The 12,900-nt window shown below is 36.1% G+C and overlaps 1 protein-coding gene across 7 annotated transcripts in view; it reads left to right on the forward strand.

The window, feature by feature from the left end:
- HELZ (helicase with zinc finger) overlaps nucleotides 1-12,900 on the forward strand; it is a 150,047-nt gene that overhangs the window by 94,882 nt on the left and 42,265 nt on the right. For all 7 annotated transcript variants that reach the window (XM_037494175.2, XM_037494174.2, XM_037494180.2 and 4 more), the window contains 2 exons: nucleotides 5,953-6,136; nucleotides 8,246-8,474. In XM_037494175.2, the coding sequence (XP_037350072.1) occupies nucleotides 5,953-6,136; nucleotides 8,246-8,474 (413 nt within the window). The remainder of the gene's footprint in view (nucleotides 1-5,952; nucleotides 6,137-8,245; nucleotides 8,475-12,900) is intronic.

A 12,900-nucleotide genomic window follows, 5' to 3' on the forward strand; every position in this document is an offset into this window, starting at 1 on the left:
ACCAGGGGTAAGAGCTGAGCCCTAACTTGATGCTGATTCAGGATTGATATTTTCTTTCAACATGGGCTTCTTGTTCCTTCATGGAGCGACATGGGTATCTCCCAGGAATCTATAAGCTAGAGGACAAATAAGTTGCATTTTAAGATTTGAGTGGTAAAATTTACTTTTTGCCTGCAGAGATAGATTTTTTGTAACCTTCATGTATTGAACATGTAATTGAAGAGGAATTTCAGGCCATGTTGAACTTCCCCACCAGACCATGGCTGTTCATTTACTTTCTTCAACCTCAGTTATTGTAGCAAACAGCTGTGAGACATTGCCCCAGGAGCTTCTTTTACAAGGGGCGAAAACTGATCCTTACTCACTATGGCTGATGGGGATCCTTTGGATTAGGCTAGAAGCTTTTGGTTATATAGGCAGAGTTTCCCAAAGTTTTGAATATCAGTATAGTCATATCTGGACAGTGCCGTGAATTTTTTCAGATCTGTTTTGTGTTCTAGAGCATGCAGAGCAGGTGGCGTCAGTTACTTCAACAGGGGAAATGAGATCTTTTCTTTTGTAAAGGCTTTGACCTTGGGACAGCATTGCAAAGTTTGAGAATAGTTCAGATTTTATCATTGTGAACATAATACAGTTTTATACTGTGTTACAATCAAAAGGACCTTGAAACAGAGGATGGAGTTAAAAGTAAAATTAAGGAACCTTGAACTGAAGGAATATAACATTTTTGTTGTATATAATTGACCTTTGTACAGGGAACATTTTTATTTTACGTGTTTGTATATCACTTGAACTTGTGTCCTTTACCTGCTTAAAATGGTAGAATGAAAGAGACTGAGAAAAATCATGCTTTCCCCCCTTTGATTCTGCCTTGATGCCCCCCAATAAAGAAATGGTCCCAATATAATGCCAAATTGGGAAAAAAGAAAAGCAGAATTTAGAACACTAAACACCAAAACATGATTCTTTACGTGAAAATTTTAATCTAAAGGGAAGCACTATGGAAATAAATAACCATAAAATAGTATAGATGAGAGGTAGACAGTTGTATGGGTATAAAAAAAAAGAATCCATCAGGTTGTGACCTAGAAGAGAGCATGGTTTCGCTTCACACAATGTATGTATGTTTATAATTGTTAATATACCTGGCATATGGACTTTTTTTTCATTATAAAATGTCCCCCTTTAATAACTTATGTCTTTTAAAATCACTGTCTGATAATCAGTATAGCCTCCTCAGAACACTTATGATTGCTGTGTGCATGGTGTCTCTTTTTTTTCTACCCTTCATGCCATGTGTACCTTTGATTAGAGTGTGCCTCCTATAGTCCATATCACTGCATCTTTTTTAAAAAAAATATTTAGTTTGAAAATCTCTGCCTTTTGATAGAATTATTTAATTTATTCACATTTAATGTTATTATTTACATGGTTGGATTTACCTCTGCCTTTTACTTTTTATTTTCTATGCCTCATTTTTTTTTTTTTATTTCTTTGCTGGTGCCTTTTGTATTAAGTGCATATTTTCTAGTGTCAGACTAATTATTTTACACTAATTTTTAGTTGTTTTCTTAGTGGTTTCTCTGGGGATTGTGAGATATACGTCTTATCAGAATCTACTTCAGATTCACATTAACTTAATTCTAAAGACATACAGAAACTTTAATCCTCTATAGCGCTAGTTTCTTTTTCACGCTATTGTTATGCATATAAAACTGACATATTATCAACTCTACAATACAATGTTATAAATATTACTTTATATAATTTTATTTCCTTTAAGAATTCTGACAGAAGAAAGGGAGGCAAGTACCCTTTTATTTACTATTGATGATTCTCTGCTGAGGTACCATCTGGTGTCAATTTACACTTCTCTCCTTTGTGCTGTTATTGGTGAATACATTTCTATATACTGTAGCCTAACTATACAATTGTGTATGTGTTTTTTGTACAGTTGCTCTTCAAGTCAGTTAAGAGGAAAAGAGAGAAGAAATGTGCTGCTATACTGACTTTTATAATTAGCTACATAATTACCATGAGCAATATGTTTTGTGTGGATTTGAGTTCCTTTCTGGTGTCACTTGCTTTCAGCATAAAGAAGTTCCTTTAGCATTTCTTATGACAAGGCTGCTAGGAAAGAATTCTCTTGGCTTTTGTTTACCTAGAAATGTCTATTTTGCCTTCATTTTTGGAAAGTAATTTTTTGGCTATTAAATTATTAGTTATTTCTTTCAGCATGTTGAAATAGACTTCCTTGCCTTCATTGTTTTTATTGATAAATCATGTTAATTTTATTGGCGTTTCTTTATAAGTGATGAGATATTACTTATCTTGCTCTGAAGATTTTATTTTTGTTTTTGATTTCTTTTTTTTTAAAGATTTATTTGTTTATGCATATAAGAACTGGGGTACAGGCCAGAGGTGTGGGAGGTGAGAGGATTCACCAGAGACAGAGTGGGGAGCAGAACAGACGGATCTACTGAAATGCACTGCTGAGGGGAGCAGCGGGCAAGTCAGGAGAGGTCTGCTGCGCCATATGGGTATCTCCCTGGCTGGGGATCGAACTCATGCTGCAGTGGCTGCTGATAGCTTCATAGTGCTACACCCCTTGCGCCACCAGGGAGGCCCTGTTTTTGATTTCTAACTTATTAACTATGATGTGTCTGGGTGTGGATCTCCTTTCATTTATCTTACTTAAATTTCATTGAACTAGATATGCGAATTAATGTTTTTCATTGCATTAAGAAAAATTTTATGGGCCTCCCTGGTGGCGCAGCGGTTGAGCGCTGGGTTGCGAGGCTGCCCGCAGCCTCTGCAGTGCCGGTTTGATCACCGGCTGCTCCCGGGCCCCTGGAGGAGGGTCCCACATGGTGCGCAGACCTGTCCTGCCACCCTCTGCTCCCCTCAGCAGTGTACTTTGGTCCTTCTGCCTGCTCTGCTCCCCGCTCTGGCTCTGGTGAATTCTCTCACCCTCCCGTGCTTCTGACTGTACCCAGTGCTTGTATAAATAAATAAACAAATAAAACTTAAAAAAAGAAAAAAAGAAAAATTTTAGGCATTAATTTTTTGGAGTTTAGTTTATTCCTTTCTGTCTCTCCTGATTCTCCCATTATACGTATGTTGGTTAGCTTAATGGTATTTCCTGTTCTCCAAGACTCTATTTCCTTTTTTTCCCTCTCTCTTCTTCAGATTGTGTAATCTCTGTCAGTCTTCATGTTTGCTGATTCATTGTTCGGTCAGCTCTGATCTGTTGATGCCTTCTAGTGAATTTTTCATTTCAATTATTTTACTTTTCATCTTCCTGGGGACATGCATTTCTATATATTATCATATTTTTCCTTTGGCAGAGGCAGTTTTGCCAGTTTGTAAGGCTAACTCTGACCCTTGCCTGGGCAGGCCATGGGGTAATTGCTGTGAGAGGATGTGAAATTTTTCTTACTGGCTGTTCCACTCACATACCCTTTGTGTGTATGTTGTGTCATGTGCTGCCATCCACACGCTACCATCAAGCTGTGAGTCTTCTGCAACCCAGAGCTGGGGAGGTTAGGGTCTGGTGATCTTCTGAACTGCTGAATTTACCTGGAATAGGTCTTCTTTCATAGGGGACTGGGGAGAATGGCAACTGTCATTTGGCTACCAAGCCCACTAAGTCAATTCTCCTGCAGTACAGCCTGTGCTTTCTTCGCCCCTTGTCCCCAATGCTGCTCCCTGCTCTATATGATCTTTTGCAGCCTGGAGCTGAGGAAAATGGGATCTCCAATGTTCACCAATTGCCAAAGCCATCTGGAACAGTTCTTTTACCCCAGAGAGCTAGGGGAGATGGGAATTTTCCCTGGCTGCTGAAAGAGCTTTTCTAGAAGACAGAGGTGTGAAAAGATAGGTATATTCCCTAGCTTGAATGCTCTGGCCTCTTACTATTCTCTCTGAATTAATATATATTTTTGTTGATAAATGCTTTGCAGTTTATTGTAAGGTCTTTGATCAATGTTCAGGGAACACTGAATGATTGTTGAATCTGATGTCTCTTTCTACTCTCATTCCAAGTCTATGTATTTTGACTACAGTTTTATGCTGCCTAGTATATAGGAGTGTGAATAGTGGATGAAGTGTAGAAATGGTATGTGTTGCTTAGTGGGAGGAACTTTGTGTGTGTGTGTGGGGGGGGGGTCAACAAGTGACTCTCCCCCTCTCATCTGCTCTTATATCTGATGAAATGAGTAAAGACAACTTTTTAAAAATTACTTATTACAGTAGATACAGTTCTTCCTTTCTTGTTCCTTATAGTGAGAACCCTATGTTTTTAGTCTAGCTTGCTCTCCAGAACCCTTGGATAGTCTGAATATTTGATATACTTGCTGTTATATCATTCTAATAATAAGGTGACTATAGTCTCTACCTGTCTTGCTCTTTAAATTTATATCTGGAACTGGGAAGTACAGTGTGTGTGTGTGTGTGTGTGTGTGTGTGTGTATAGAAGATCTGGGGTATAGGCCAGAGGTGCTGGGAGTGAGAGGATTCACCAGAGATAGAGTGGGGAGCAATACAGGTGAATTTACTGAAATACACTGCTAAGGGGAGCAGTGGGTGAGACAGAAGAGGTCTGCTGTGCCAAATGTGGGTTAGCTCCCTGGTGGGGGATCGAACTCTGGCCATAGTAGTGATAGAGCTGAAACTTAACCTCTAGGCCAGCAGGGAGGCCCCGAGAACTACATCATAACCTATATTCTTCAAATTCCTGAAAGAAATAAAATTGTCAGATTTTATTAAGCTTATTTAATTTTGTAAGTTAAGTAGACATGAACAAATTGTAAATAATTTTGCCTCTATATTCTTACCTGACCTTTTATTTATTTATTTACTTATTTATACCTTATCTGTTTTCTAAATAAACAGTAATTTCTTATAAGGGAAGGAACGTGTTTAATAATTATTTAATCCCCTACACTGCCAAACATTGAAAGTCTTTGATCAATTTGTTAAATGAAAATAGATTGACTGGGGCCTCCCGGGTGGCACAGAGGTTGAACGCTGGGTTGCGAAGCTGCCTGCAGCCTCCACGGGGCAGGTTCGATCCCCGGCTGCTCCCCGGCCACTGGAGGAGAGTCCCACATGGCGCCTGCTGCTCCCCTCAGCAGTGTACTTCGGTCCTTCTGCCTGCTCTGCTCCCCACTCTGGCTCTGGTGAATTCTCTCACCCTCCCGTGCTTCTGACTATACCCAGTGCATGTATAAACAAAGCAAACAAACAAACAAATAAATAAAAAAAAAAAAAAAAGAAAATAGATTGACTACACTGAAAGTCCTACTATAATCCAATAAATGGGGTCCAAAAAATTCAGTTGGATAAAATATGTGTCACTTTATTATGAGGTTAATGAAATGGTTTGGGCAAACTTAGAAGGCAGTGAATTCTGAAAGTCTGGGTCTCCAGTCCACTGGCTTGATGCCAGTTGTTGGATATTCTGTGTGTTGTATTAGTGGAGAAAGGAGGCAGATCTTTTTTACTGCTGAGATTTAGTGATGGTATTCACTTTGGGATTGTCTAGTAGGTTGGCTAGTTTCACTGGCTTGATCTAGACAGAATGGATTGAGAAGTGCAGGGGATACACAGTTTCCCTCTTTTTCTGGGCGGGGTTGCCTGTCTCATGGTCTATCCCTATACAGGATCTTGAATCCATTCCTGTTAAAGATCGGAGGCCGGGTAAAAGGTGGGGCCCAATTGCCATTATATTTTCATGTTTTTACTTGGTGCATTATTTTAGAATTTAACTGTTTGAAATAAAAGAAAAAAGTTTTTATTCTGTATTTGTATCAGCAAAGCATTATTCCTATCTGGAAGTAATTGTTAAAAGCAGTTTTCTGAAATAGAATCCTTTATACATCTGTTTCAGTTACCATATTTTTTTCTCCAAACACCTGTATAACTTGAATGTGTGTGCATGTTTACCTTAAGGTATTTGAGGTGGTGGAACGTGTGGAAGAGTTGAGAAGGAAGTGGCCAGTGGCGTGGGGGAAGCTGGACGATGGCAGTATCGGTGTGGTGACTCCATATGCTGATCAAGTGTTTAGGATACGCGCTGAACTTCGAAAAAAGAGATTATCTGATGTTAATGTAGAAAGGGTGCTAAATGTTCAAGGTAAGTATTAATTGAAATGAATTAAGTTCAGATGCATAAATCTTAAAGTGCGCATTTGATTTTTTATTCTCTAGATCTTTTTCTGGAGAAGCAGCCATGTATTTATCTCATACTGAGTTCTGTAATGCCAAATTTGGCACTTAAAGGTTGAGCTCATTTACATGTTTATTAAATTTTTATAACCAAATAAAAGAAGTATGAACAAAATGGATTTTTTTCAGTGACCATAATTGTCTAAACGCTACACACATCTGTAGCCTGTAGTTATCATCAAGTAGCATATTATACCTATTGTTGAACTGTATCTGAGGATGAATTTATTCATAAAGATTTTTAAGAACTTATACCTATTCTGCTTATTCTGTTTAATTTAATTTAATGCAGTTTAAAAAGCAAAACTTGTTTTTTCAACTATAGATTTTCCTGAATGAAGTTACCAGCAATTCTTTTAAATTGTCTTCAAGTAATTGGTTACTATAAAATTTATGCTTTTATTTTAATTTTATTTTTATTTTGCAGGAATATGAATTTTAATTTATTTATTGAAATTTTTGCTTATAAATATATGAAACAATTCTATGATGTGATTGCTAAAAACACCTAGTACAATCTTAGGTTTCATGGTAATATACAAGAGTAAGAGGTAATATGGTATCTAGATTATGAGGAAAAGGTAACTCCACTGTACCATGTGTTGAGCAGATCATACAGAATTTGGGTGTTCATTTTCAGAGTAATATTACTAGTAAACTAGGAAGCACCAAATGAAGACCTAGTATAGTCACTGGTCTAGAAACCGCCATGTATTTGTTAGGAAATGTTGAAAGAACTGGGGTTGTTTGGCCTAGATAAGAGAAGACTAAAGATTGACATTAAAACTGTATTGAAATATTTGGAGACTTGCCATGGGAATAAGGGAAAAGATGTGTTACTATAAGAAAGAGCATAAGTAAAAATGTTATACAAACTAGACTCTATAAGGCTACCTTAGGAATCAGTGGCATCTACCTTGGTTAGCAAGGGACTAGGTGACCCTGCTTCAAGGAAGCTCCTTGTATTGAATGGGGCTTGGAATAGTCACTCAGGTTGATTCCAGTAATAATATTACATTAAAAAATTATGACAAACTATAATAACGTAATTATCATTTTAACTTTTTTAATGTGTATAGTTAAGTGGCATTAAGTACATTCATATTGTTGGGCAACCATCACCAACATCCGTCTCCTGAACTCTTTCAACTTGTAAAACTGAAGCGCCTTACCCGTTAGACAGTAATTCCCCATTCCACTTTTCTCCTCCCCATTAGTCCTGAGAACCATCATTCTACTTTATGTTTATGAAGTTGATTACTCTAGATACCTCTTATGAGTAGAGACATACAGTATTTGTCCTTTTGTGACTGGCCTATTTCGCTTAGCACAGTGTCTTTAAGGCTTCTCCATGTTATAGCTTGCCTCAGAATTTCATCCTTTTTTAAGACTAAATAATACTCCATTGTATGTACAGTCTTGTGTTGCTTAATGATGGGGATACATTCTGAGAAATGTGTCTTTAGGCAGTTTTGCCCTTGTGTGAACGATATAGAGTGTCATTACACAGCCAAATGGTATAACTGACAGCACACTTAGACTATGTGGTAGATGGCCTGTTGGGATCACTCTTGTACATGCAGTCTGTTGTCGACTGAAGCATTGTTAAGCTACACATAACTGTATATATCATGTTTTCCCTGTTCATTTGTTGATGGATACTTGGATTGTTGGACACTTAGGTTGCTTTTACCTTTTGACTATTGTGAATAATGTTGCTATGAACATGAGTATATAAATATCTGATTGAGTTCCTGCTTTCAGTTCTTTGGGGTGTATACCCAGAAGTGGAGGCTGGATCATATATTAATTCTATGTTTAATTTTTTGAAGAAATTCCATACTCTTTAGAGGTTGCAACGTTGTACATTTTTATTATGCACAAAGGTTCTTATTTCTCCACATCTTCACCAACATCTGTTATTTAGCCATAACATTATTAAAAAAATGAAATACTTTTATTATATCAGTGATTCAGAATAACAATCTTAAGTCATTTATTTTTCATTTTCTTATAGGAAAGCAATTCAGAGTTTTGTTTCTTAGCACAGTACGTACAAGGCATACTTGTAAACATAAACAGACACCAATTAAAAAGAAAGAGCAACTGCTGGAAGATTCCACAGAGGATTTAGATTATGGTTTTTTATCTAACTACAAGCTTCTCAATACTGCCATTACAAGAGCACAATCCTTGGTTGCTGTGGTGGGTGATCCCATTGCTCTGTGCTCTATTGGAAGATGCAGGTAATTATGCATTACTGATTGAGATATTAAAGGGGGAAATGTAGAATAATTTGCATCGCTATGTATGCATTTATCTATATGATTTCTTAGCTAATTAAAATCAGGTTTAGCCTTACCTGATAGCCCATGGGAACACAAAAATATATTGCTTTGAGTCTATTCATTCTATACATATTTGCATATTTGTTCATTCAGTCATCATTGAACAGCTACTTCCTGAGTTCCTACTATGTTCTAAACACTCTTTTGGCCACTGAAAATACATCAGTGAGCAAAATAGGCAGAAATCTTTGCCTTTGTGGGGCTTACATCTTATTGGGGAGGAGAGGAAGAATGACAGTAAACTAGGAATTATTATGTAATATTTTACATGGATAAATTCAGTTGAAAAGAAATAGAACATTCACAGAAATTAGGAGTGGTGGGGTGAGGTGGGTGGGTTTGTGATGCTGTGGTCAGAATTGCCACACTGAGAAGCTGACTTTGGAGGTGAGCCAGTGAGCTATGCAATATCTGGGTGCAGTAGGAAGAGCCTTATTGCAAGGGTCCTGCGGTGTTTGTGTATGTGTTTATCTTTGATGGAGCCTCAATTTTCTCTGGAGACTCTCACTCCCCCTACCCCCATTATTGCTTTAGCTTCAGTTTTTATGAATTTTCTTTACTCATTTTCTCTTAGAGTATCTCAGCATAAAAAGTTCTTTGTTTTTCATTAATCCAGGGGATCTTAAATTTCAGGGGTGTAGTTAGAAATGGCCTTTACTGGTATTTGGATTGCATTCTTCATTAGATGTAGCCATGAGGAGCTGTTTCCACTAAAACATTAAAATATCAACATATACAAACTTTTTGATCTATAAACTCATGTGTGTGATTTATAGCAATAATAAGGAATCTTAAGTATATGAAACCAGTAATATAAGATTTGACCTTTGGAGTACTGGAAACGATTTTAGCATTAACCAAAAGAAACCCGTTGAACAGAAATTTATAATATTCTTTTATGAAAAAAGAAAGAAATACTGTTGAGATTACTTGAAATTTTTATGAGACTCCTAGTGCTTGGCAAAGTGAATTCAGAAGAGTAGAGATACAGACAGTTCCAGATATGCCTAGGGTAATTATTTCTTTTTGGTATGTTAGAATTAAAGTAGCTAAAGCTGTAAGTCAGTAGCCCTCCGTAAAGTAAATTTTTTGTTGCAGCATAGATATGATAGCATTTTTTGGTTGGTTTTCCTATTTTAGTGGGAAGAAGGTATGCTATGAAAAGGAGATTATTAGGAACCTTAAGAATAAGCTACATGTATTACACGAGTTTGAGGCCCCAAAGAAATTAATATTCTTTATAGGGGAAAGCCATTAACAAAGCAATCAAGTAGAATTTTTATTATGACTACATTATGGGTGGGAAAACCCATTAAAAAAAGCAACTTGTAGGGGTCCATAACATTTACCTACAAGCTAAACAGTTCTGTAAATTTTATTTTTGGATTTTAAAAACAGATTGCCACTTGATTTTAGTCACTAATGATAAAAAATTGGAGAAAGGGATATATTAATTCTAAATTACAAATGAATAGAACTAAGTGTATTAATTAGGCTTAGCTCCTGAGAATTTTACTTCAGTTACTTTGCTATTCATTGATCATGTGTTTGTTTAGAACATTGCTGTGGAATTTACCATCTTTGTTTATATTTATCACTTGGGAAATGAAAGAAGAACACATAGTTTTATTAGAATTTAATACATCAAAGCATATATAACTAGAACAACATGTAATAAAAACAAGTAGAAATTGTTTGGGGACAAGTAGGTTTAAGAATAATCTTGAGCCACAATAGTTTTGGACTCTCCTTGTAAATAGCTCCACACACTTAACAAAAGTGAATATATTTTTAAAACCTGTACCCCTGTCTGTAAAGTCATGTAACACTGTGAATTGCATGATACCAGCTTTTCTTTTTTTTGCCTCTTCTCTGACAACAAATCATTGCTTCCTGGTATTTGGTTTGCATTGCAACTAAGTAAACACTTCTTCCTGAGGTCATGCTATCAGAATTATCCTAATTTTTAACTTGAAGCCAGGTTGCTTTTTTCATACTGCTCACCTGGGGTGTGTCAAGGACTACAAATTACTTTGTAAACTAAGCAGTTGTTTTTGGGGAGGTTAATTTATGTGTAGGAAGAGAAAAAATTATATGATCCCACAGCTAGATGGGAATGTTGATTATTTCACTTGCGCAGTTTAATCATGATTCTAAAACAAAAGCAGATAGTTGGTATATGGATATTTAAGCTTTAATCTTTCTGATTTCTGGTTAAACTAGGGATTAATTTAATCTCACAATATAAGTAAACTGGAAGATGTGATATGTATGACTCTTGGTGTAATAATATTCCTCTTGGAGGGATGATTGGCTTGTAGTTTTAGTTAATTGGGACCTCTCCACCCCCCATTTGATATTCATAAAAAACTAGTATGATATTTCCAAATACCAATCAAATTTTTAAGGAACAATTAATGAGTATACTATGAGTTTAGAAGGCAATCTATTACATATTCTTCTTTGTTGTATTTTTAAGCAGAATTTTTTTTTAACCCAAAATGGATATAGTGAACTTACCCCTCCACTAAGCCAGCAAATATTAATATAGTAGCTACTGCTTATTGACGGCTTTCTCCATGCCAGGTGCTGGAGTGAGTACTTCACACACTTTGCCTTGTTCTGTCATTCTCAACAACCCTGCCATGTGGGTATTTTATTTGCATTTTAAATGTTCAGCCTGATTCTGAGAGCTTAAATTATTGCTCAAGGTCACATAGCTATTAAGTGGTTCACTCAAGCAGATGTCAGATTGACTTCAAAACCCAAGCTCTTCTCACTTGCTTATACAGAAAGTGATGAATATGCATGGATAAATCTGCAGTGAATAAGGAGAAATGGAGATATACATTTCTCTAAATTACTGGGTTTGGAGAAAAAGGTCTTCCTATCAGCTGAATTTCTTCATTAGCACATTTTGCTTACTCATCAAGACCTAAGCATATTTCATGTATGCATAGAGATAGTGTGTATGTGTACACTTTCTGTATGACCTAAAGACACCAAGTGATTTTTCAGTGTTACATCACTGATCCTAGAAGAAAGATTAGGATAAAAACAAACTCAAGCATTGTGGTTATGCAGTGATTAAATGTGAGGTTATGTCCTTTGAAATTTTTGTATTACGATATAAAGGCACACTTGGGTCCTATAACCAACATTACTAGAGAAAGTGGTTAGCATAATAACATGTTAACATTGTGGACAAGGGGCAGAGAATTTGGCGAAACCTTTAATCATAATGGTGAATTCTTGTCCTCAGTGTGAGTGCAGTTGAAATTGCAAAGTGATCTTCTGGTTCTGTGCTCAGATACACATCATGATACCTTGCGTAGTGTCCATTAAAGTATTGGGGAACTCAAGTGTTACTTTTGAAAATGTGTCCTTTAGCTTATTTTTTTGAGATGCCCAAGATCTTTAGACAAAAACCAGGCTTCCAGCTATTTGTGAGGTGTGAAACTGCTTTATGGTTTTGCTTAGCTCTTTTGCTTCACCTCCTGTTCAGTGCAGTTGAACAGGGTGGGGCATTTTTTAAAAAGTAGCTTAAAATTGGACCAAGTTCTAGAATTTTGGTTATGTAAGCTGAAAAGAAAAATATAAGAAATTGATATTAAAAACTGAACTAGAGTAAAAGCCAATCTGTTCTCTCCTTGTTTTGCTTTGTTTTGAAGTTTAACAGAAATATGAAATACTTCTCTATGAAACTAGTGTTTTATCAATCAGAAACAAATATACTTCTTTTAATGCAGTATGTATTAGAATTGTATTGATAAAAATGCATACAGTTGAATATTACGGGTTTTTTAATCCTAAGGGCAGAAAAGTTTATGGGTTTTAGATTCCAACTACTAGATTAAGGATAATCCTTCATTAGATAGCAGGCCATTAGAGAAACTTGATTCCTTCAGAATAAAAAAAGGGCAGCTCTTAGTGTGCCTATCTTAGCAACACACATTTCCTGCATCTTGTTATCTTTATGTCTTTTTGTGAGAAATGCATATTTAATATTTTGTAGCATTTTTATTTTTCCTGTTGACATATAGGCCTGAATTTTTTCCTTGACGCATTTCTTAAACTCATCTTTCAAAAGCTAGAAAAGATAGAAGAAGACATATCTAAGAGAAACATAGTTGGAAATCAAACTGCACAGTTTTGTGACTTATATTAAAAACCCAATTCCCATTCACATACTAACTTCTATAATATAAACCTTTTCATTTATGCCTCTTGAAGCCATCTTGATTACCTGCTGTCCACCTGGACACAAGAATACCAACTTGGGAAGAAAACATGTATCTTTTTTTTTTTTTTTTAAAGATTTATT

This window comes from Talpa occidentalis, unplaced genomic scaffold (assembly GCF_014898055.3).
Source record: "Talpa occidentalis isolate TD23 unplaced genomic scaffold, MPIMG_talOcc4v2.1 talOcc4.7, whole genome shotgun sequence".
Classification (NCBI taxonomy): Eukaryota; Metazoa; Chordata; class Mammalia; order Eulipotyphla; family Talpidae; genus Talpa; species Talpa occidentalis.